Consider the following 25712-nt stretch of genomic DNA (forward strand, 5'->3'; position numbering starts at 1 on the left):
TTTTCTCATAAATGTCAAATTTGGACATCACAAGAATATTTACCTATACATTTAATATCTTGGCAGGTTTACCATGAAATAAATTCAATTTAATTATTGGTTTAGACTAGTATTAATTCAGTCTGGCAACTGTGGGAACAAAGATAGTATTTTTAAACACCACCTGTTTGCCAACTTGACAGACCCCCTATCCCTCCCTCCCATGGGCCACAGTGAATACCAGCCTTATTTTAGACCAAGGCAGTGGCCTAGGTTCTTAAAGCTTTCATGCTGCATGTGCATGAGAAATACAGTTCACACCTAAAGATGAAACTATATATATATATAATCTTTAGGTGTGCCTTACATATAGGCCTTTGGTGTGATGTTTCGTTCCAGACTTTTTTTCCCAGTTAGATTTGCAACTTTGCAACAAGTGGTGAACCTCAGCCTAGCCCAGCATACACGAAAAGCTGCCAAACACTGCCCTCTAGTGTTGAATGATCACAAGCGTGTCTGTGGCATCTATAACGCAAAATAAATTGTTATTTACAAATTGGGGCAATTTGTAATAGTTTAAAATATATATATAATAATTTAGTGCGTAACTCAGACAAGGTCCGAAATTCAACTACAAAAAAGGAGACATCCTGTCCCCTACAGGACGGGAAGTGACACCAGATATAGGATACTTAATTGGTAAAATAAATAAATAATGATAAAAATATAAATAATCTAAAATTAAAATAAAAAAGGACAAACTTGTGCTGTAACATCATTTATTTTAAAGCAGACAATTTGCACGCAACAGAAAGGAACAAAGCATTACAAAAAGTGCATGCCAGTCTAGTATTCTTCTCCTTCATCATCACCTTCCACACTATCAGCCCCCACCTCTTCATAATCTTTCTCGAGTGCTGCCATGTCCTCTCTAGCTTCAGCAAACTCCCCTTCCTCCATACCCTCACCAACATACCAGTGCACAAAGGCACGTTTTGCATACATGAGGTCAAATTTGTGGTCAAGGCGAGCCCAAGCCTCGGCAACAGCAGTGGTGTTGCTCAACATGCACACAGCCCTCTGGACCTTGGCCAGATCTCCACCAGGTACTACAGTGGGGGGCTGGTAGTTGATGCCAACTTTGAAACCAGTTGGGCACCAGTCCACAAACTGGATGGTACGTTTGGTCTTGATGGCGGCAATGGCAACATTGACATCTTTGGGCACCACGTCTCCACGGTACAGAAGGCAGCAGGCCATGTACTTGCCGTGGCGAGGGTCACATTTCACCATCTGATTGGCTGGCTCAAAGCAGGCATTGGTGATTTCAGAAACTGTCAACTGCTCATGATAAGCCTTTTCAGCAGAAATGACAGGGGCATAGGTAGCCAGAGGGAAATGGATACGGGGATATGGCACCAAGTTGGTCTGGAACTCTGTCAGATCAACATTAAGAGCACCATCAAAACGAAGGGAGGCTGTGATGGAGGACACAATCTGACTAATGAGCCTGTTGAGGTTGGTGTAGGAAGGACGGTCAATATCGAGGTTCCTACGGCAGATATCATAGATGGCTTCATTATCTACCATGAAAGCACAGTCAGAGTGCTCTAGGGTGGTGTGGGTGGTCAGAATAGAGTTGTAAGGCTCCACCACAGCAGTGGACACCTGAGGAGCTGGGTAGATGGAGAACTCCAGCTTGGACTTCTTGCCGTAGTCTACAGACAGACGCTCCATCAGCAGAGAGGTGAAACCAGAACCAGTTCCACCTCCAAAGCTGTGGAAGACCAGGAACCCCTGAAGACCAGTGCACTGATCAGCCTGAGGAGAAAGAGCAGTATAATGGTCATTGTGGATTCAAGCCCGAAAAGCTTTGTATCAATTGTTCTTCTTCTCCTGCCGTGGTTTTGAAAGTTCCCATAACATGTCTAGTTGAGTGCATTACTTCAACAATATGACCACAATTGGCCTGATGAGGGTGCTATAAGATCTTGAACTCCTCAATGCCTTGAGTCTGATATACAATAAACATATATCTCCCTACAAATTTGCCTCAAGAAATAAAATTCATCAGACCAGATTTTCCACCATTTTGAACTTTTTGAATAACACATTTTTGACATCTCCTAAACCATAGGTCAATTCAAACTTTATTTATATAGAGCATTTACAACAATCGAAATTGGCCAAAGTGCTGTACATAGAAGGCATCCACAGAACAGGCGGGCCTGTGCATGTCACAGGACATGCAACAATGAAAATGTGTAACAAAGTAGAAAACTAGACTCAAACAACATTAAAAGCTAGAGAAAAGAAATGAGTCTTAAGGAGAGATTTAAAAACCCCAATAGTCTGAGCACTTCTAATGGTAAGGGGTAGGCTGTTTCAGAATCTGGGGGCAGCAGCAGCAAAGGCAAAGTCACCCCTGGTATGGTTTTAAGTTTTGGGAACATCCAGGAGCAGCTTGTCAGCAGACCTCAGCGCCCTGACTGGGGTTTAAGGTTTCACAAGTTCAGCGAGATAAGGAGGAGCTAGCCCATGTAAAGATTTAAAAACAAATAAGAGGACCTTCAAATATATTCAGATTTCTACCAAATATAAAGCCTGCTATTTTCGTCGTATTCGCCCATTTTAGCTGAAGGTTTTTCTATGGTCGCTGAATGTTCGCCTGTTTTTGCCAAATGTTCGCCTATTATGACATGTCCAGAATAGGGATGCTAGGATTCATGTGATTAAGCTCAAGAAACTCATGCTTAGTATGCGCAGGAGGCCAAATAGTATTTTTTTTGCACTTGACGGCGGTGGTAATGTGTGATGTTACGGGATGTTTGCCAGAGAATTAGTATACATTGCACGGATTTGTGCACGTCATTCCGTGCATAGTCGCCTAGAAACCCCCAAATTCCGTGCATATGTACGGGGAGTCCCACGGTGGGCGTAACCAGTCGCAACCCGGAAAAACCAGGAAGTAGAGCAGTCCCCACAACAAAATTTACGATTCTGTGCCCTCGCTCGGTGGTCCTTCACACGGCGACAATTCCCTTGAGACTGCGCGCCTCCGAAATGGTTTAGTCACAATGGGGGAGATGCGAGGCGGCGATGCACGGAATTTGTGGTTTTCCAGTAGTCTATACACGGATTTTGAGAAACGTTGAAAAACGTTCAATGAGAACGTTTCCTCTGGCGATTGGGTTCAGCTTCTCAGGTTTGTTGTTTTATTGTGGTTGTGTTGAAAAACAGTGAAGAGAAGGTATGGTTTGTTTATTCTTGGTGATGCTAAATTACTTGTTTATTGTATTACTATTATACTGTGTTCACAATCAGGCTGATATAGCTTTGTTTTCTGCCATGCTTCTCAATAAAAAATAAATAACAAAGAAATGTGATATTGACCAATGAACTTCAAAAGGTGTCGCTAGCATATAGACCAAAGTCAACAATCGTGAGGCCAATCATCACTTGCAGGATCTACATACTGTCAGTAAAGTCAACTAGACTAGGGTGTGCTATAAATGTAAAAATGAAGAAAAAAAAAACATAAATCAGACTATAAAATAAAGATTGTTCATCCAATTATTACAAAACTCACAGGATATGTTTCATAACACTGTTGAATTAAGTATGTAAAATTAGGGCTGCACGATTCTGACTGAAATATCCTAAATATTTAGCAAAATATTGTAATCGCAATTATTTATCATATTCATGATCATTAATAACAATAATTCTTAGAGGACAAATACGATTTTATAATCTTCTTAATGCCTTTGTTGCTCATTGTGCTTACTGCTTCTTGCTCCCATCTTTGGACAAATAATATGTACTGAGTGACCTCTGAAGGATCTACACACTCTCTCCCAGGTCATGGTGAATACAACCTGGGAAGTTGGGCAAAATCTACTGTCACGTAAGGGGTTTGACTGACAACAATGGAATGCAGACGTGCGTGATCACTCCCAACTCGTAATAGGTTGACTTGCCAGTAAAAACATTTAAAACAAGACAGGAAAGCCTCTTGCGTCACACTTCTGACGCTTGATCAGATGTTGCCAAACTCATCACCAAAGAATGACCTGGGTGTGAGAATGCAGTGGATGAATGGGAGATGGGTTGTACAATGTTCTGGTTGTTAACCCTTGTTGTGTTTATGATTATGAGATGTGGGCAAGGTGCAACAGCTGACTAATGTTTTTATTAACTGCCTTGTTTAAAGATTACATAATTGTGAAACATAAATGTTCGATTATTTTCGATTACTTATGCAGCCATATGTAAAGTTATTTTGAAATCACCCACTAGGGGGCACTACCACATTCACGCACATAAGGCAATACATTAACAGATTTGGCGAAGCAAGCAATGAATGAGTATCTGTCCAATCATCATAAAACCTCTTAGTTATCATCAATACAGGTGTCAGAAACTGTCAAAAGTCTATTAGACCCCTCGCAGCCTTTCAACTTCTAACAGTCAGTGTTGGCTTGAATCCCTGAATCGCCCCTCTCGCTATATTTGTTATGTTATTTATATTAGTATCTCATACTCTATTAGACAACTTACTAGTTTGCGGATCCTGTCCAACACCAGGTCAATGATCTCCTTGCCAATGGTGTAGTGTCCACGGGCATAGTTGTTGGCAGCATCCTCTTTGCCAGTGATCAGCTGCTCAGGATGGAACAATTGGCGGTACATGCCAGTGCGTACCTCATCTGAGGAACAGATTGTATAAGGTAGGATTCGCAAAGACAATTGTATCATAGATATTACAATATAATACTTAGATATACACTACAGAACATTTCATTGTACATATATCCATCCAGATTCTCACTGTAGAAGGCCTTTTGACACTAAATTATCATATTCACTGTTATATCCATATATTCACTACCAATAAGATGTAGCCTATATCAATTCATATATTCACTGCTGTGATAGACAGTACATTCTGATTTTTGATAGACTCTACATATGTTAAGTCATTCATTCAGAGACCCAGTGCATATGTTTACTGTCAAAATATAAGTCTAACTATTTCATTGTTTTTGTCTCCGCCAGGAGACTATGTTTTCACTTTCCGTCCCCCCCCCCTCGGCCAAGCTAACATTGGTCAAGCCTCACGTGACACGTGACAATACGTTGAAAGAGTGTGCTCTGATTGGCTAGTGAGACGCATGACGTATAGCGGCCTATAAATAGATGTGTCACTTTGAAAGAGTCTGTGTCTCTTTCAAAGTGAGGTAAGACAGGAATAATCACGAAATGGCTGAGAAATGGCGGAGCAATACATTATGTAGACACACTGGTGTCATCACAATACGTAATATAAATAGCTTAGACAGGATTAATCAATATTTGCTGGCGGAGACTTGTGCTCCGAGGAGCACATTTTCTAGTTTCATTTTCATTCTTATCTTTCTTGGTCTACCTTTTGACTCTCACCTATAGCTCTCCTGTGCTTCACTCTGCTGTTGCTGGTATGATACATAGGGTACTTACTACCTTAATTCTGAAAAGTATACATTTATCCAGAGCTTACCAATGACAGTGGGCTCCAGATCTATAAAAACAGCCCTGGGAACATGCTTTCCAGCCCCAGTCTCACTGAAGAAGGTGTTAAAAGAATCGTCTCCACCACCCGTTTTGCCACTGGGCATTTGTCCGTCCGGCTGGATCCCATGCTCCAGACAGTAGAGCTCCCAGCAGGCATTGCCAATCTGGACTCCAGCCTGGCCCACGTGGACTGAGATGCACTCACGCTGGAGGAAACATATAGGCACTCTTTTTTAAAAACATGTTGTATTCCAGTCAAATCACTGGGGTTGGGAGAACTACTTCAGCCGATTGTTTTGTTTATCATGGAAATACACCATACCCAGACGCAGATGAAAACTCCCTGAAACATAATCATTACACAATAAAATAAACGAGTCCTGGTCCTGAGGGGGAACAGGCTGGGAGGAGTTAGGGGAAGAAGGCTCTCATTGTGCAGCACAAGATACCAGCACAAGATACCATGACCACACCACCTGACAAGTTGCAAGCTTAAATTAACTCAACTACTCAAGACAGAAATGTTCTTTCAGTTCAACACTTCATTTTCAGCCAAAAGACAAAACAACACATGTGGTGGCTCATTAGTCATCCTGTTGCCTGAATTTAAAACATGTGATAAACCATGGCAGGCAAAACTTTACTACTTTAAGATGATGTCCCTGACATTATGACCAGTTTTGTATTAGCAGGTAGGCCTACAGCTATGATGAATTACATCCAAGTTTTATAACAAAGAAAAAAAGCTTGAACAGAACAGCTGCCTTTCATGATGAGGCCTTGGCCAAGCCAGGATGAAATTATCACAATTATGACCTTAAGAAAGTATGATTTATATTTCGTCCTACAGCCGTGTTGCTCTTGTGCCAATGTACTGTAAAAATAACTACATTTTTTTACTTAAGTAAATACTGCAATGTAGAAATACGAGTAAAAGTACACAAGTATTGCTATGAAAATGTACTTAAAGTACCATCATTATGCAGAATGTCTCATTTTACAAGTTTACAATGTATAAATTGTATACAATTTTTTTGAAAATAGCAGATCTACAAGCTCACACACATTGTGAGCTTGTAGATCAGCTTTTCAAATGGCCGAACTGTATATAGGGTTGAAGTGGTTAATGTTTGTTTTGTAATAATAATCCAAATCAAAGTAACAACTTCAAGTAAATACAATTTTCAAATAATAGTGGAGTAAAAGTACAATATTTGCCTCTGAGATGTAGTGGAGTACAAGTATTCGAAATGGGAAATACTCCAGTAAAATTACTGTACTTAAGTACATGTACAGTGTACTTAGTTACTTTGCACCACTGGCTCACAACAATATGGTGTGAGCTTGTATATCTGCTATTTTAGTCTTCACTGGGTCAAGAAAAAGGGATGCACACAAACAGCTTAGTTTTTAACTGCATCTCGGCAGGACAGTTAAGGATGACTATAGTGCCAAAGAATGCATACAAAGTCACAGACGATGACAATGTTTTAAAAGAGGGAAAACCCGTTTCCCACGTCATAAAACGTTTATTTAGAGGAGTAAGGTTTAATAACTAAACGATGTGGCCAGGGATGATTTTTTTTTTTTTGTATTCGTTTTTTTTTTTTTTTTAAGAACTAGCTGTCAACTGCAGGCTGCAACATTTTGTCAATCACTGCTATCCTTCTGAATCTGAACATCAAAACAATCAAACAAAAACATCACCCTTTCATACTCACCATGTTTTCTGTGTCTGGGAAGTCTCGGATGAGATGAGCTTAATGGGAACAAAATAAGTTATTCTTACAGGTAGTCCTTCAATGAGACCCGTGTAAGAAGTTCTGTACTGGGACCGTGGTTGGGTGGGGCTCTTTATAGTGTAGCCGGCAAAAGAAGGGGGGTGCTGGATACGATTGGCTGATCATCACATGATTCCTTTTCTATTGGACAGATGGAGTTGTCTTTTTCCATTGACACGCCATGAGGATGACGTCTCTTTTCATGAAAGTGGGGCAGTCACAAGAGGGTGTCAGGAATTGATTGCAGACTGTATCATGAGTATAACCTCCTCTATGGCTCAGTAGTATACTGGAATGCAGTGGTGGAAAAGGACTACAGTTTTTTAAAAGTATCAATATTGCAATGCAGAAATACTCTGTTACAAGTAAAAAGTCCGGAATTCAAAATGTACTAGAAAGTACAAAAGTATTGGTATAAAAATGTAGCCTACTTAAAGTACCAAAAGTAGAAAGTACTCATTATGCAGAATGTCTCAATTTCACAAATTTTCAAAAGTATACAAATCTTTTGAAAATAGCAGATCTACAAGCTCACAATGCATTGCATCGCGACACATTGTGAGCTTGTAGGTGGCTATTTTCAAATGGCCAAAATGTATAGGGCTGAGTTAGTGGTTAATGTATGGTTATTATTTTGTTATAATTACTACAAAGTAATTAGTAACTAGTAACTAAAGTTTTAAAATAATTGTAGTGCAGTAAAAGTACAACATTTGCCTCTGAGATGTAGTGGAGTAGAAGTAAACGTACTGAAAATTGGAAATACTCCAGTAAAGTAAAAATACCTTAGCACAGCACTTGAGTAAATGTACTTAGTTACTTTACACAAGTATACTGGAATGTGAAAACTTTCTGCGTGAAAATATTTGCCAATATTGCTTTCTTTATAGTAACAAATAGATTAATAACATACTTTTGGAATGTACATTTCTATGTAGCCTTTTTTTTATTGATTCAATACTTTATTAACAGTTCGCAAAATATTACAGTGGTACAATTATACAATGATGCTAAAACGGTAACTCAAAAAGTCCCAAGAGCTTGTTTCCAGCCTATGACTTTGTCCTGATAAAACCTTTTCACAGCAGGGTAAACATAGCCTGTTTATTGACATGAATTGTGGGTTTGTTTTTCATTTGTGTGTTAGGTGTATTACATGGACAGTCTGTCCTGTACAGTTACACTTCCTATTAGCACACAAACGGCTAAATGACATAGGCCTATTACCTTTATTACAAAGTACAATGGTTGCTGTAAAGGGTCTGTTCAAACTAGATTTTACCTCTGTTCATCGGTGCACCTGATCTCACAAATCAACAAATCACTGGTGTAGGCTGCACACATATGTTTCCACATGTATATTTTGATCATTTAACTCTGCCTTCAGATCTACCAAGAAAAGACAGTTGCCCTGGACATGTATCTTAACATCTCTCCACCCTCCATGCCCATTCCCCATTCAAAAAGAAATCTACAGTTTGTTCAATTGGCGTCCTGCTTTATGAACCTAAAACCAAAAGGATCTATGGTCTTCAACACATTTCTAGATATTTAGATATTAAACATCAAGCATATGGTCAAAGGTCAAACATTCCCAGTGCTGTAGTATAGCTGTAGTTGATGTGTATATAATTTACGTATACATTTTTACTTTAATTTATTCCATTGTGAGAGCATCTCACATAAACAGCACGTTTAAATCATAACTATTAGTATCCATGCACCTTTGATGACAGACAATCTATCAGTTAATATATCACAGAAATTAATGCAGTTTAATATACAGATTTTGCATTGAAATGAATAACAAGGTAGCCGTTGGATTCATCTGCATGTACAAACTATTTCTATAAGAACCACTTAGACATTATACATGTGATGTGTGCGTAGATGTATCTTCTATACTTCATCTATGTTGGTGGTCATCAGGGATTAGTCTGGGCACAAGGGGAATCAGTCACAGCTGGATAGTAAGTTATAGAAAGAGATCAAAAACAGGGGACAAAAGGACAGTACAATACAAGGCTGCACAAATAGACTTCAAAGTAAATGGGCGAGTCCATGTGGGTGTGTCAAGTGATGGTGTCCTCAAAAGATTGTTGGTACTGTACAGTGCACGAGAAATAGCTCTTGGGAGTCATAATGGTTGAGCATTTTATTAATACACCAAAACAATCCAAACTTTTTCAGCAATCAAATTATCCTTTCCACAAAAATAAACCTGTGTGCATTGTTTATATATATTGTGTATTTATAATATATTTCCTATTGATACTACTAGGTATCAATAGGAAGTCATTTTCAAAATAAAACACTTAATACTCTTCTCCCTCCTCCTCTCCCTCACCCTCGATGGAGTCAACTCCAACCTCTTCATAATCCTTCTCCAGAGCTGCCATGTCCTCTCTCGCCTCAGAGAACTCTCCCTCCTCCATACCCTCACCTACGTACCAGTGAACAAAAGCACGCTTGGCATACATCAGATCGAACTTGTGGTCAAGGCGAGCCCAGGCCTCAGCAATAGCAGTGGTGTTGCTCAACATGCACACAGCCCTCTGGACCTTGGCCAGATCTCCACCAGGTACTACAGTGGGGGGCTGGTAGTTGATGCCAACTTTGAAGCCAGTTGGGCACCAGTCCACAAACTGGATGGAGCGCTTTGTTTTAATTGTAGCAATAGCAGCATTTACATCTTTGGGCACCACGTCTCCACGGTACAGAAGGCAGCAGGCCATGTACTTGCCGTGGCGAGGGTCACATTTCACCATCTGATTGGCTGGCTCAAAGCAGGCATTGGTGATTTCAGAGACTGAGAGCTGCTCATGATAAGCCTTTTCAGCAGAAATGACAGGGGCATAGGTAGCCAGAGGGAAATGGATACGGGGATATGGCACCAAATTGGTCTGGAACTCTGTCAGATCAACATTAAGAGCACCATCAAAACGAAGGGAGGCTGTGATGGAGGACACAATCTGACTAATGAGCCTGTTGAGGTTGGTGTAGGTAGGACGCTCAATATCGAGGTTCCTACGGCAAATATCATAGATGGCTTCATTATCTACCATGAAAGCACAGTCAGAGTGCTCTAGGGTGGTGTGGGTGGTCAGAATAGAGTTATAAGGCTCCACCACAGCAGTGGACACTTGAGGTGCTGGGTAGATGGAGAACTCCAGCTTGGACTTCTTGCCGTAGTCAACAGACAGACGCTCCATCAGCAGAGAGGTGAAACCAGAACCAGTTCCACCTCCAAAGCTGTGGAAGACCAGGAACCCCTGAAGGCCAGTGCACTGATCAGACTGAGGAGAAAGAGGATATTGGTCAGTAACACTTAATTTTAAGGTCACTTCATAAAATTAACCTAATCCTTTGTCACGTGACATTGTTGTCAGTATACTGTCATATTAAGTCAAAACAACATATGTTGTCTGTGTTCCTCATTAAGTTAAAATGACAATGATTTACATGAAGTTACATAAATGGCCAAGGTTTGAAAATGTAAATGTGTAGCTGTCATGACATAGCAATGTTATACACTGAAGAGTTTGAGTCAGTATCATGCTATGATGTCAATAACATCAGCATGACACTGCTACTGTACGTAAAATCTGACAGTGGCATACACTGAATAGTCTGACATAGTCTGACAAAAGAAATGCATCTCATACTGTAAGACCGATGTCAGATTTATTAAATGTGTTTTGCTCTTGCTCTTCGCGTTTGAGGTGCCATAGATTTGTTGTTAATGACTCATTCTGCACCTCATACAAAAGGATATCAGTTTGCTCTTGGGAGAAATGAAAGTTCCGAGGCTCTTCTTCCACAACATTGACTAGTACGACATTGCACTGAGCATGGGTACTCCACCCTTCTCAGTCCTGAAAATAAAAGTCTGTTGACATGCCCCACCACCACTACATATTAGTGTCATGCTGGTGTCATGACTGTCAATGTCAAACTATTAATATAGGGTTAGGGTTAATAATCATTCTTAATACCAGGTTTTGGAAATCCTTGACGGAACACACACCACACTTCTCATGCGTGTCCAGACCCTTTCATGGAGGAACCATCGCACTAAAGCTCAGATTTATGGAGGCATCCCTTCCATCTCAGTTGTTGTGGCACAAAGAAGACTCCGCTTTGCTGGACATTGCCACAGAGCAAAAGACCAGTTCATTTTGGATATTATTCTGTGGGGACTACCCTGCCTATCAAGAGGAAGCAGACTACTCACATTTCCAGATGTTCTGAGTAGGGACACAGGATAGCCTGATTATCAGACTGAAGCTGCGTGGAGCTTCAGTCTGACATTGGCTCCAGTGTAGGCGATTACAAGGGGGAGGTGATTAGAATTTCCCTAAACTAATTACAAGGGATCCCCATCACCACCTCTGACTCTCATTGGACGGTACTTTTTGTACCGAATAAATCCTAGGCTCACATTACAACACCAGACCAAGAGGGGCAGTCCACTCAGAGAGTGGGCGGGGTCTATGGTCTGGAACCAGGCTAGACACAGGACTGACTGTGAATGAACTTGCTGTGGCAATGAGCAACAGAGACCAGTGGAAGCAGCTTGTGTCGCAGATCTCGAGGGCACTCGGAGGATGATGATGATGATGCATTTTTCATGACAGCCAATGTCAGACGATTTGGTGAATGACAGTGTCAGTTTTTCATATCAATCTTAAAAATAGAAAAATTCTACATAGCAATGTCATGCTTGTCTGGATCACGGCCTCTGTCTGTGTACAGTGTGCCTCTGTTGTGTTCCTGATGTGACTGTTTGCCACTGGGTGTGCCTCTGCACCTCCCTTGCCCTGCTCCTGATTCCCCTCATACTCATAATTAGTCACTGTACGTGAATTATAGTAATTTAACTAATATATTAAATGTCGATAGACAGTTGACAGACTGTACATATACCGTACTCATTAATATAGCCATTGTTGTTTTTAGCTTTTTTAATGCTTCATTTCAGATAGGTCTGTGTAGAGAGACAGGAAACCAGGGACGGAGAGACATGCAATACAAAACCGTGGTTAGATTTTAACCCAGATCCTTGCACTCACTAGGAGCAAAATGGTCTTTGCACCAAATGGCTGAGTCACCACCAGACACTCCATACACCCGTTGATTGTGACTACTCATTCTTTCATATATTCATTGGTGACAGCCATACATTATGTTCATTCATATATTCATTGCTGATGTCAAATATTCATTCATATATGCACTGTTAATGTATATACTGTGTATACATTATTTACATTACATTACATACATTATTTTAAGATATTTTTTTATTTATGTTGGTTTATTTTTTACTTTTACCTGTACCTCTTCAATATTTCAACCTGGTTGCTGTTGCTGCTATGACACCTGAATGTCCCTCCAGGGATCAATAAAGGTCTTATCTTATCTTACCTTCAAATGAAGTAATTATGCATTGGTCCATACAAAACAATTATCCATTCATCACCAAACATCACCAAACTAACTGAAATGTTTAAGCTGATGATGAAACATAATGGGCCTGATTCACTAAGCTGTTCGTAAATAGTGCCTAAATAAAGTGACTAAAGGGGTGCTATTTACACTCCATGCAATTCACGAAAGCGAGTGTACAGCCTTGATTTGTGTGAATCGCAGGTGTTGCCTGACAGTCACGAGTGCGCTCCCGTGTAGATCATCCACGCCCCATTTACAGTAACACCATAAAAAGCAACCGGAAACTCTAACGTCAGACCGGGAACGGCATCACGCTTCAAAATGGACAGATCTACAAGCTTACAAAGCGACGGTACGCACCCACTTGACAACTTGTAGATCATAAATGGTAAATGGTGCACTTATATAGCACCTTTATCCAAGGCGCTTTACAATCATTGTGCATTCATTCACCCATTCATTCACACACACATTCATACACCAATGGCGGAGGAAACCATGCAAGGCACCAACCTGCACAACGGGAGCAATTAGGGGTTCAGTGTCTTGCTCAACTACACTTCGACACAAACTCTGGGGGAGCCCAAGATCGAAGTGGTGCCGCTCTATCGCCCCTCTCGCTATACTGTGTACATTTGTTATGTTATTTATATTGTATTAGTATCTCATACTCTGAGACAACTTACCAGTTTGCGGACTCTGTCCAACACCAGGTCAATGATCTCCTTGCCAATGGTGTAGTGTCCACGGGCATAGTTGTTGGCAGCATCCTCTTTGCCAGTGATCAGCTGCTCAGGATGGAACAACTGGCGGTAGGTGCCAGTGCGTACCTCATCTGAGGACACAAAGAAGAGGTTGACTATTGTGGATTCTATAGATTAAGTATTACATTGCAAACCATATTTTCACAATTTGATATTCTGACAGAATAGAAGAATAGTGCAGATGTGTCAGAATATAAGTCTACTATTTAATTGTATTCTTTATTTGATTTTCATTCTTATCTATCTTGGTTTGGCTTTCGACTACTCTCACCTAACACCTCTCCTGTGTTTCACTCTGTTGTTGCTGGTATGATAGATCTAGGGGTCAATCAAGTTTGATCTCATCTTATGTTACAACCATAATTCGGAAAGATTTGCATTTATCCAGAGCAAGTGAAGCTTACCAATGACAGTGGGCTCCAGATCTACAAAAACAGCCCTGGGAACATGCTTTCCAGCCCCAGTCTCACTGAAAAATGTGTTGAAAGAATCATCTCCTCCTCCAATGGTCTTGTCACTGGGCATTTGCCCATCCGGTTGGATCCCATGCTCCAGACAGTAGAGCTCCCAGCAGGCATTGCCAATCTGGACACCAGCTTGGCCCACATGGATGGAGATGCACTCACGCTGGAAGCAGAAAAGGGGCATTGCAGCATTTTTAAATTGTACTCCTCTCCAATCAGATGAATAACATCACATTTTTACTTAAAGATCATGTTTTCACACCCATGTGTATCATCTAAAGGTTCTATGACATTCATTTTCACTTTTTTTTTAATAAAAAAAACCTGAACTTTCAACATTCAGAGGATTTTCTGTGGTCTGATGTTTTGTGAATAATTAGGCTGAAAAGTAATCTGTGATTGCCCCTTGGAGAGTGAAGTCACAGGCCATTAATCCCGCCCACTCTCCTCCTCGCCTCGCCCCTCCCCTCCCCGATCCTTTCCTTTGGAGGGGGGCAGAGGCGATAATTGACAGGCAAAATCCCTCAACAGCGACACCCGCAGGCAAAGATTTATTTTTTCATTGCAGTTGAAAAGGCGAAATGTGAGAGAAAAACACCTGCAATGGCTAACTGGAGTGGAATTTTCAGTTAAAACTTTTTATGCACGTTTGAAGGACCATGACAAAGACTTTTAATGTGTTGTAAAACTGAATGTCATGAAACCTTTAAGAGGAAAGAAGAAGCAACATTTTCACATGAAAATGTTATGGCCATGTAAACCTGTGAACAGTATTATTTCCATGAAAGTTGCACAGAATCATCTATTGACTACTATGTGGGCTCAAAATTACATAATATGACAAACTCATGTCCGTGTATACTGTTATTCAGCAGCAACCAATAGTTTTCTGCCGATCTCTAGCACACACAAAAATGCACCCAAGCAAGTAGAGAACAGAGGATTATCTGGGTCATGTTAGGCTACCCTGTCTCTTTAGAATATGCTACTAGAGACCACTACATCCACATTCTTCACCATGATTAAATGCACATGAAATGTTACTTTTGCATTAGAAAATATAAATATTTTACAGTGATATGTAGCAGACTAATTATTTGATATAATGCTTCATAGTCAGGATTGTCTATAAAATCATACTTTTCAATATAGCTTAAAATGTTCCAGAATAACAGACTAATGTATAGCCTTGATCAAAATTGCACCAACCTAACCTACAGTAGCCTAGTAGTCTATATTGGCAAATGGCTGACAAAGTGGTTAATATACGCAGGAGCCGATGGTAAATAAAGCAATTGAATCAGTGGCGTACCTATCGTTCACGTTTCAATGGGCGTCCAATCTGCACTAGGCTTCGCAATAGCAATAGGCCGACATTGATTTAACATGATAAGAAAAATAGATTGTAATGAAAATAATAGGCTAGATGGTGCAATGCGCAATGTTTACAGACTATGCGATGATCTGACAGGTGAAAATGAGCTTGAGGGAGGCATCTCAGAAAAATAATGCTCCTGTATGCATTCCATTAAACCCATCCAAATAAATAAAGGCAAACAATTCGAGAGAAAGAGAACCCCATTATAATAAAGATGTGGTCGTAGGTATACTTACCATGGTTGCTTGTCGCGATTATGCAATGTAATAAGACAAGTCTGGTGTGCGGTGCTTCTGCAGGAGTGGGATACTGAAGCAAATCTGCTAATCTGCGTCAAACACTACAGTATCTGCTGAGGGGGGCACGTGTACACATAGGAGCCAACCAGAGCCCGACCACCTGCTCGATTGCCTACATAGCAGAAAATACCCTTTAATACCTAATGATTTATTTCTCTCTAGTCAAACTTAACCGCAGTTGCTGTCTGTCCAGCTCCAGCCTATTCAATAAGCTTACAAAGGCTATAAACCGTTTTGTTGGCAGGGTCGCATATATTAGTTATGAATATGGTTAGCAGCACATAGAAGCATATAATCTATTTCATGCATGCCAGCCACGCCCAATCTGAACGTGCAAGGTTTCATTCATATTTTTTTTATCAATTGGATCAATATTAATCATCATCAATTTATACAAATGTAGGCCTTCACTGCATGGTATAGAGACTGTTTGGCTTGGTTTCTAAATGTGATAGAAGGCCTATAGGCTACTGCCACAAAAATGAGTAGACCCACCTGTTATCTTCTTTAGCCTATGTTTTTATTTATTATGTTCACTTTCCACTCAGAATTGTTCATCTGTAAAGATTTGGACCACAGCAAGAAAAGTGTGCTCCCATGAGTGCAGCTCTCCGCCAGGCCTCCCTCAGAGCCTGCACACTTTGGAAGGGGCAGACATAGCCAATTGGAATGGAATATGAAAAATCTGATTTATCTACATCTTGATCACATGACTCCAGAGATAATGTGTAATGATTTGTGTGAGTTTTGGACAACATTTGTAATAGCCCACTATTTGTAGAAAAAAAGTGTGTTTTGAGTCATGATCCAAGGAATCCAGGGAAAAATATATATTTGATTGTATGACTTATATGGTTCAAGATATAGGCCAAAATGTGAAGCCGGCTGTTAGTGCCACCAGGAGGTCGATTTGAAAAATTTGGGGTGGAGGTTCTTCATGGCTTACTGGTGAGTTCATGATTTGTGCAAAACGGGCCTATCCCACAAACATTGATAACCAATCATAGCCAATCAGAATGGAATCTGAAAAGCTGACAAGATATCATGATCACATGACCTCAGACAGAATGTGTGCCGATTTGTGTGAGTTTTGGACAAAAACTGTGCTTATCAAGAATTGCAAAATGGCGGAAAATCCTGTCAGTCGGATATGGGATCATATTATATATGTCATGATCCAAGGAATCCATGGAAAAATATTTGCGATCTACGGTCCAAGAGTTATAGGCTAAAAAGTGAAGTGTTCGGTTATAGCGCCACCATGAGGCAGATTAATAACATGTGGGGGCAGAGGTTCCTTGATTTTCTGGGAGTGTGCGTGCAAAGTTTAACAGCAATCTGTCTGCCGCTCTGCCGCATATCAGCTGTTATTCACAAACATATACTCGGGCCTCTCTGCCTTCGGAGACATTTATAACGCATCCAGGATGTGACATCCTCATCTCATTTGGGGTCCAGAGTAGACTATACACACACCTTGACTGTTCCTTTTAGAAATGTCAAGGTTAGGCCCGGAAGGTTGGCGTAACCGTCTGGGCACCTACAGTAGGCTGGTAATCCTAAAAGGCAGACTGGAAATACCACACAATAAATGAAGAGAAGAAATGCTTGCCTGGTAATCTCAGAGAACTAAGTTTGTTTTTAAGACACAGTTTAATTTATTTATTTTGTTTTTTATTTTCTAAAAACATTTATGGACAACAGAGATGTTATTAAAGTAAGAGATAGCATCTGGTATTCAGATTTTAATGATCTAAAAAGTGGGTTTGACTAATTCTCCATCTAGGATTTCAAATGCTATACATTTTGAAATATTATTAAGGGTTATTTTGCTGTTTTCGATTAACTAGTTTTATTGTCAGACAATAATAAATTAGAAAACTTTACAGGTCTGTCACACAGGAACTTTATTTAATACAATAGACAAACAGACATTGAATAGAATGGACTGTCTAATTGGAATGCTTATAGAATCACATACAGAACATTTTCAGTTCTTCTTGTTTGACAAGCTCATTGCTTTCCTCCTTTTAATACTCCTCTCCTTCCTCCTCTCCCTCTCCCTCAATGGAGTCAACTCCAACCTCTTCATAATCCTTCTCCAGAGCTGCCATGTCCTCTCTGGCCTCAGAGAACTCTCCCTCCTCCATACCCTCACCTACGTACCAGTGAACAAAAGCACGCTTGGCATACATCAGATCGAATTTGTGGTCAAGGCGAGCCCAGGCCTCAGCAATAGCAGTGGTGTTGCTCAACATGCACACAGCCCTCTGGACCTTGGCCAGATCTCCACCAGGTACTACAGTGGGGGGCTGGTAGTTGATGCCAACTTTGAAACCAGTTGGGCACCAGTCCACAAACTGGATGGTACGTTTGGTCTTGATGGTGGCGATGGCAGCATTTACATCTTTGGGCACCACATCTCCACGGTACAGAAGGCAGCAGGCCATGTACTTGCCATGGCGAGGGTCACATTTCACCATCTGATTGGCTGGCTCAAAACAGGCATTGGTGATTTCAGAGACTGAGAGCTGCTCATGATAAGCCTTCTCAGCAGAGATGACAGGGGCATAGGTAGCCAGAGGGAAATGGATACGGGGATATGGCACCAAGTTGGTCTGGAACTCTGTCAGATCAACATTAAGAGCACCATCAAAACGAAGGGAGGCTGTGATGGAGGACACAATCTGACCAATAAGCCTGTTGAGGTTGGTGTAGGTAGGACGCTCAATATCGAGGTTCCTACGGCAAATATCATAGATGGCCTCATTATCCACCATGAAGGCACAGTCAGAGTGCTCGAGGGTGGTGTGGGTGGTCAGAATAGAGTTGTAAGGCTCCACCACAGCAGTGGACACCTGAGGAGCTGGGTAGATGGCGAACTCCAGTTTGGACTTCTTGCCGTAGTCAATAGACAGACGCTCCATCAGCAGGGAGGTGAAACCAGAACCAGTTCCACCTCCAAAGCTGTGGAAAACCAGGAACCCCTGAAGACCAGTGCACTGATCAGCCTGAGGAGAGAGAGAAGGACGTGGTCACTAAGAATCAGATATTACTGTAATTTATAAATAGATTAATTCTATTATACAGTTTATGTAGTGCCTATTATCAGACTGAAGCTGCGTGGAGCTTCAGTCTGACATAGGCTCCAGTGTAGGCGATTACAAGGGGGAGGGGATTCGAATTTCCCTAAACCAATCACAAGAGATCCACGGATCCGCCTACATCTGACGTCATCGCACAGCTTGTTTTAGCAGCTATTAGCTGATTGGCTTGTCGTTAGACCCACCCCCACCTCCGACTCTAATTGGACAATACATTTTTGTACCGAATAAATTCTAGGTTCCCATTACAACACCAGACCAAGAGAGGCAGTCCACTCAAAGAGTGGGTAGGGTCTATGGTCTAGAACCAGACTAGTGCCTACCAGTTTGCGGATCCTGTCCAACACCAGGTCAATGATCTCCTTGCCAATGGTGTAGTGTCCACGGGCATAGTTGTTGGCAGCATCCTCTTTGCCAGTGATCAGCTGCTCAGGATGGAACAACTGGCGGTAGGTGCCAGTGCGTACCTCATCTGAGGAACAGATTGTATACGGTAGGATTCTCAATGACAATTCTATCATAGATATTACAATATAATACTCAGATATACACTATACAGAACATTTAATGATACCCGTTAAGGATGATTGTTCAGAGACTCACTTCATATATTCATTGTTGTTAACTGTTGATAGACTGTACATTCATTCATGTAGCTACTGTTAATACAGTAAATTGTACATTGTATTCATCCAGGCCTTTTAACACAACATTCTCGTATTCACTGTTGTACATATCCATGGATATTAATTCATATATTCACTGCTGATAGACTGTACATTCTGAGTCTGACTTATATTTATTGATTGACTACATGTGTTAAGTCATTCATTCATTCAGAGACACAGTTCATATGTTTTGTGTCAGAATATAAGTCTAACTATGTAATTGTATTTTGTATTAGATTTTCATTCTTATCTATCTTGGTTTGGCTTTTGACTATTACTCTCACCTAACACCTCTCCTGTGTTCCACTCTGCTGTTGCTGGTATGATAGATCTAGGGATCAATCAAGTTTTATTATCTATTTATTATCTTACAACATTAATTTTGAAGATATACATTTATCCAGAGCAAATGAAGCTTACCAATGACAGTGGGCTCCAGATCTACAAAAACAGCCCTGGGAACATGCTTTCCAGCCCCAGTCTCACTGAAAAATGTGTTGAAAGAATCATCTCCTCCTCCAATGGTCTTGTCACTGGGCATTTGTCCGTCCGGCTGGATCCCATGCTCCAGACAGTAGAGCTCCCAGCAGGCATTGCCTATTTGGACACCAGCCTGGCCCACATGAATGGAGATGCACTCACGCTGGAAGAGAGAAGAACAACATTGTTTGACTCAAGTTCAACAGAAAGTATAAAATGTGGCTTCATTTGATAAACAATGAGATTACTCAAGTTAACTCTGTTTCTAGACTCATAGTTGTATTGGATGAGGAGACTGCACATAACTAGTAGTTTGGTCATGTTATAAAATAACAGTAACAATATTTGAAAAATAACCTGCCCCCAAAATAATCATATTTGAACTGGGGGACTCCCCACCCTGACAAGAAATTGGAATGTAGGCGTTGAGGCATTCAATTTTGTCTAACAGTTCCACAGATAAATATTGTGAAAATAGCAGAGCTGATACTGTACAAGCTCGCAACGCATTGTGATCGTGTAGATCGGCTTTTTCATAACTTTTCCCACTATATTATTTGACAATTTGGCAAATGTTTGATTTTTTTTTTATGATATGTTTGTTGATTACTTTTGATGCAGTAATGGTCTTTTCTTTCTTTTATTTTTTTTAGGTATTAAAAAGGTCTTAAAAGTCCTTAAATTGTCACTTCACTGTTATCTGGGGACCCCCAAAATCATGTGGGGACCCACCTGGGCGTCCCGACCCACAGGTTGAGAACCACTGCTTTAGACAGCAGACCTATTAGAAAGCGAGAACAATGCAGTAGTGTCCAATGTCCATAACCAACATGTATATTTAATGACTGGCAGCCGTGGCAGGTGCCCATGCTGACAGTGCATTAACTGCATTTCATCTATTAGCCCATGGATAGGGTTTCTTTGGCCGTGGGCCATTTTATGAAGAGTGCTGCCTCTGCACTTCACCCAGCCATCACTGCCATGATGAGCCAGGACCAGTAAGGATGAGATAGGTAGCCTATAGTCTACCCCCAGCCCATTGAGTAGAGTCAGTTGGAAGCAGGCATGACATTATTCATTCTATACCACACCAGTGTTGCAATGTCTGCTTATTATAAGCGACTTTGGGTGTGTTTTTTTGTAAAGTTGCTTGTAAATCTTTGGTGGTCGTGGGTTTTTGGGCTTGTTTCCTAATGTTGTTTAAACCAATGGTTCTCATTTTCATGTCAAGGACCCCCAAATTAATATGTAGGGCAGGTCTACTCTATTTGTGTGTGTGTGTGTGTGTGTGTGTGTGTGTGTGTGTGTGTGTGTGTGTGTGTGTGTGTGTGTGTGTGTGTGTGTGTCCATTAAAATGTTTACCAAAAAAAATCTTTTCAAGATTTGTTAGAAAATAGCAGATCTGGCAACACTGAACCACACTAGTGCAATCTCTTCAAAACCTTTTTTGTTCCATGCCCCGGGCCTGTGGAATCTATAGCCGACGTATACCAAAGCGCGCCAGAGCATCTCCCACACTCACTCAGTATTGTGTCATCATAAATAATAACTGAATGGAATAACTTGTTCATTCATATAGCCCAATATAATAACATTTGAGATAACTTTCAACTACATTTCCAGTGTTGTGCATACATGCCCAAAAGTTATCGTCTGTGGTTATAAAATAGATAATTTCTTGATTTTATATCAAACCCATCATTACATGTTAATTAAAGTAGCTAGTTTCCAAATAGCCACAAACAAGAACATTAAACGCACAAAGAACACATGATGTAGTCTAATTGCCCATAATGACGTGACAGCATGCCTGATTTTTATAAACGGATACAGGATAGGTGGGCACTATAGGACATCTGGGCACCTCAATGTAAATTTGGCTATTTTGTCCAAAATGTTAAAAAATGTAATATTTAAAAAATGGTCTTAAGTAATGTAAATTATACATGATGTTTAAGCCCCAAAATGACCGAATATACAGGTTTTGTAGCAAATTGTAGAAATTGTAGAAATATTAGACCTTAGTTGTCGAATGGTTAAGCATGTTCAATATAATCATGTATACTTTACTTTACTTTACTTTACTTTTACTTTACTTTTTTCAAATATAAATATATTTTTTTTTAAACATTTTGGACAAAATAGCCAATTTTACATTGAGGTGCCCAGGTGTCCCTATATAGTGCCTATCCTGTTACCATATAAACTATATATATATATATATATATATATATATATATATATATACTATATATATAACTATATAAACTATAGCCACAAACACTATCCGCACATAACTCCAGATAAAATCAGCATCAGTTTTTGGCAGACAATCACTAAACTTCTCGGTAGCTATACTTACTGCAGTATAGGCTACAGCCTACAGATGTATAAATGTGATGTAAAATATTTTACAGATGTATAAATGTGATGTAAAATAAGTTCACATTGAAAAATAAATAAAATAGCTTACCATTTCTGTATATGCTTTAGTAGTTGTACCTGACCGCTAAGGTCTTACAATACGACAGTTATGAGGTCGATGTAAGAGGTAAACGCATCAATGGATCTGACAGCTGGATTTATACCAGCCCAGACGTAGCCCCGCCCTAGTGACACAGTGGCTCTATGTTTATTGGTCAACTCCCTGCCATGCAGCCATGCCTTCACATTTCTATTGGACAAATTGTAACTAAGTGCATTTACTCAAGTAGGCTACTGTACTTAAGTACAATTTTGAGGTTTACTATTTCCAATTTTCTGTGGGCTACTTTTACTTCTACTCCACTACATCTCAAAGGCAAATATTGTACTTTTACTCCACTACAATTAGGCTATTTGACAACTTTAGCTACTAGATAGATTTGGATTATTATTACAAAACATGCATTAACCAGTTCAGCCCTATACATTTCGACCATTTGAAAATAGCCGAACTACAAGCTCACAATGTGTCGCAATGCAACCCATTGTGAGCTTGTAGATCTGCAATTTTCAAAAGATTTGTATACATTTTACACATTTGAAAACTTGTGAAACGGGACATTCGGCATAATGAGTACTTTCTACTTTTGGTACTTTAAGTACATTTTCATATCAATACTACTTTTTTCCCCCGGACTTTTACTTGTAACAGAGTATTTCTACGCTGCACTTATTGATACTTTTACTTAACAAAAACTGTGAGTACTTTTTTCCACCATGCACTGCCTATTAAACACCACAGGCACAGAACCCACTATGGACCACACATCCATAATAGACGATACATATAGACGGTATATGGACCCCACCCTGTTTCATCCCCACCCCGTTATTGTGCTGCAGCATGGCGCTTTTTGTTGTGTAAAATCCGTGCGTAATTGCGCATATCGGCACCAGACCATGGACAGGACCAGACTGCTATTGAACTTGTATTATGTGCAGGCCAACTTTCCCATTCATGGATTTCAAACTTATTTTATTCACGTAAAAATGGAATGCAAATGAATGAGAGGGACTGCAGTCTCATTATTGGAGTGTAATAGAATATTGATTTCTAAACTAAAAGTAGGCTACAATGCTGATATGGTGTGAGCAACTTTAAAGCATTGTCTCGGCTCAATTTCACAAGTCCTTATAGCTTACATGTAATTGATGCCTGTAAACAAAGCTGACAACTAGTTGTTATGAAAATTTAATGAATCCATTCACAGTAGACTAAATAATCGACCCACATCAATGATGGAGATAAACTAATAATTAAAACAATAATACGGGTAATAATTACCATAATTATTATTATTATGCATCAAAAGGTACTAAAACTTGTGCCAACAGTATGTGTACTGTATGTGTATGTCTTGTGTAACACAAAACAGAGACCACTTATTCAGTCCATCCATGATATTGTGACCCTTTATTTCTGCATGGCAGCTTTTTTTTCTCCCCCGAATCAATCAACAAAAAGTTAATGCTTAAATATACAAATACAATTCCTGCCACCTGATTCAGGAAGTTATTACAATAAATTATAGCCTTTCTCTTCTATTTTCTGTACATAATGGAGGTTAAACGGCTCAGTCATATAGATGAGGGAGATATGGGCCAGAGTTACAGACACTCAACCCCCTCTCAATCCCTTGTCCCAAGAACTTTCCGTTGCTAGGAGATGATGGACAACGGAGTTGCCGGGATACAGCCTATATCCACATAAACTGCCTTTAGACTAGTCACATGACCAAGCTGAAATAGCAGTGCAGTAAACAGGCAACATTGCAGCTGCCCCAGTGGAGGGGGGGGGGGGGGGGGGGGGGTGAGGCGCCCCAGCCCAGTTAATTGTCTGCCTACTTGCCTTGTGTCCAAGGAGACAAGTGAGCATACTTGCTAGTCTACAAATGCAAGTGACCTTTTCTTTTCAATGTGATGACAAAACAATTATTGTGATGAGTTCTTCTGAATAAGCATCTCTGAGAGAGAGGTGCATGGCTGTGAATGTGGATCAGGTCTTTGAAACATGCACATTCCTTAAGACATTTTGTTGAAAAGCCAGTAGCTGATTATCATTACTGGCATCCCTACCTTCAGACTTTATTTGAATAGCCTGGCAACCCTGTTGGGACTTACAGTATGAGTTTCTGTGTACATTAAACAGTCAGGTTGCAGTGATAAGAGCCATTCATCTTTCAGTGGGAACCATACATGTCTTTCAGTCGGGCTACAGAATAGTCCAGCCGAACAATTGACTTACTTACTTTGGCTTTAGTTTGGTACTTTGTAGAGAGGACTTGTATGGCAAGCCGTTTTGACTTATGAAAAATACATATTTCAACCTACCTGTGCTATAAACTACATAAAAGATGATTCTGAATATTTAGTTGTCTCATTAATATCCCACTCACATTTTTGTTTTTGTTGTGCAGTTATGACCTCCTGCACATAGGTCTAAATACAAGTCCAATCTGCAACGTACCCTCTTTGAATAATTAATATTTATTAAATCTCATATTGCATGACCAGAATATCAGGGTCACTTTGTTTGGTGTCATATTCTCCAAGCAGGATCGAGTGCCGGGTTCTTTCATTCAATAGAGGACCACTCCGATCTTGAGCTTCAACATCCTCCTCTTTCCTCTCAGCATTCAGCTGTCCAGGCCACTCCCCCTCCTGTCTCACAGCTGCTCGGGAGGAGAGGGGGTTAAGAGAATGTTCTCTGAAGAACCTCGGCATGGAGCCAGTGTGGCTTCCGGTTCTGCTCTTTCATCCCCTGGCTGCATGCAGTTCACATTGAGTACAGCACTCACAGATGGTCTGTTGTCGGTCATTATTTCCCAAAATATCCAGTGAATGAATTGCCACAGGGCAATGGCAGTGGCTCAGCAGGTAGAGCCAAGTAAAATAAAACAAAATAAATGTGTTCTGGAATAAACAGCATAAAGTGTTTGGTTCATAGCAGTGTGGACTTCATTTAGGCTCACGTTGCACCTAGATCACTTAGACTTTGAAGGCAGCAATTGTGACTTTGCGGCAGAATGACCTGTGTAAACTTCTTTTCTAAATGCTCTCTGTGACAGTCCCTCAAGTATCCAGGGTAGCTTGAGAACTGGCAGGCCATTCAAGCATCTCATGGTATAACCCCAGAAATTATGCTGTTAAGGTGCAATCTTGGTCACTGATTGACCAGCTTGTTCTATCACACAAATTACAGCTGTGTCCTCATGACCATAATGAGAAAAGGTCAAATGATGCATCAATTGTTCCTTAAACTTCTCAGAACAAGACAAGGCAAATGGAAGAAGTGCATTTGAAACAC

General features: G+C 40.4%; 3 protein-coding genes across 3 annotated transcripts; all 3 read right to left on the bottom strand.

Moving 5' to 3' along the window:
• Positions 1-754: 754 nt before the first annotated feature.
• Positions 755-7344, bottom strand: LOC311053370 (tubulin alpha-1C chain-like). The gene is made up of 4 exons (XM_084068864.1): positions 7254-7344; positions 5519-5738; positions 4540-4688; positions 755-1800 (listed from the first exon to the last, which is right to left on the bottom strand). The coding sequence occupies exons 1-4, from the start codon at positions 7254-7256 to the stop codon at positions 826-828; spliced, it is 1347 nt and encodes a 448-aa protein (XP_083924990.1). The 5' UTR covers positions 7257-7344; the 3' UTR covers positions 755-825.
• A 2284-nt stretch (positions 7345-9628) lies between these two features.
• Positions 9629-15678, bottom strand: LOC311053367 (tubulin alpha chain; the record flags this gene model as incomplete). Its single annotated transcript, XM_084068861.1, has 4 exons — positions 15607-15678; positions 13933-14155; positions 13451-13599; positions 9629-10609 (listed from the first exon to the last, which is right to left on the bottom strand). The coding sequence occupies exons 1-4, from the start codon at positions 15607-15609 to the stop codon at positions 9629-9631; spliced, it is 1356 nt and encodes a 451-aa protein (XP_083924987.1). The 5' UTR covers positions 15610-15678.
• Positions 15679-17699: 2021 nt separating this feature from the next.
• On the bottom strand, positions 17700-22464 carry LOC311053368 (tubulin alpha-1A chain; the record flags this gene model as incomplete). The annotated part of the gene is made up of 4 exons (XM_084068862.1): positions 22395-22464; positions 19862-20084; positions 19097-19245; positions 17700-18680 (listed from the first exon to the last, which is right to left on the bottom strand). Exons 1-4 carry the CDS (start codon positions 22395-22397, stop codon positions 17700-17702), a joined length of 1356 nt encoding a protein of 451 aa, XP_083924988.1. The 5' UTR covers positions 22398-22464.
• Positions 22465-25712: the final 3248 nt, after the last annotated feature.

This window comes from Gymnoscopelus microlampas, assembly GCF_963454915.1.
Source record: "Gymnoscopelus microlampas genome assembly, chromosome: 10".
Lineage (NCBI taxonomy): Eukaryota > Metazoa > Chordata > Actinopteri > Myctophiformes > Myctophidae > Gymnoscopelus > Gymnoscopelus microlampas.

Coding starts and splice junctions, on each gene's coding strand:
- LOC311053370 (XM_084068864.1), bottom strand. Junction 4,689..5,518: donor TCTGGAGCCCACTGTCATTG/GTAAGCTCTGGA, acceptor TCTGTTCCTCAG/ATGAGGTACGCACTGGCATG. Junction 1,801..4,539: donor TGGACAGGATCCGCAAACTA/GTAAGTTGTCTA, acceptor CTTTCTCCTCAG/GCTGATCAGTGCACTGGTCT.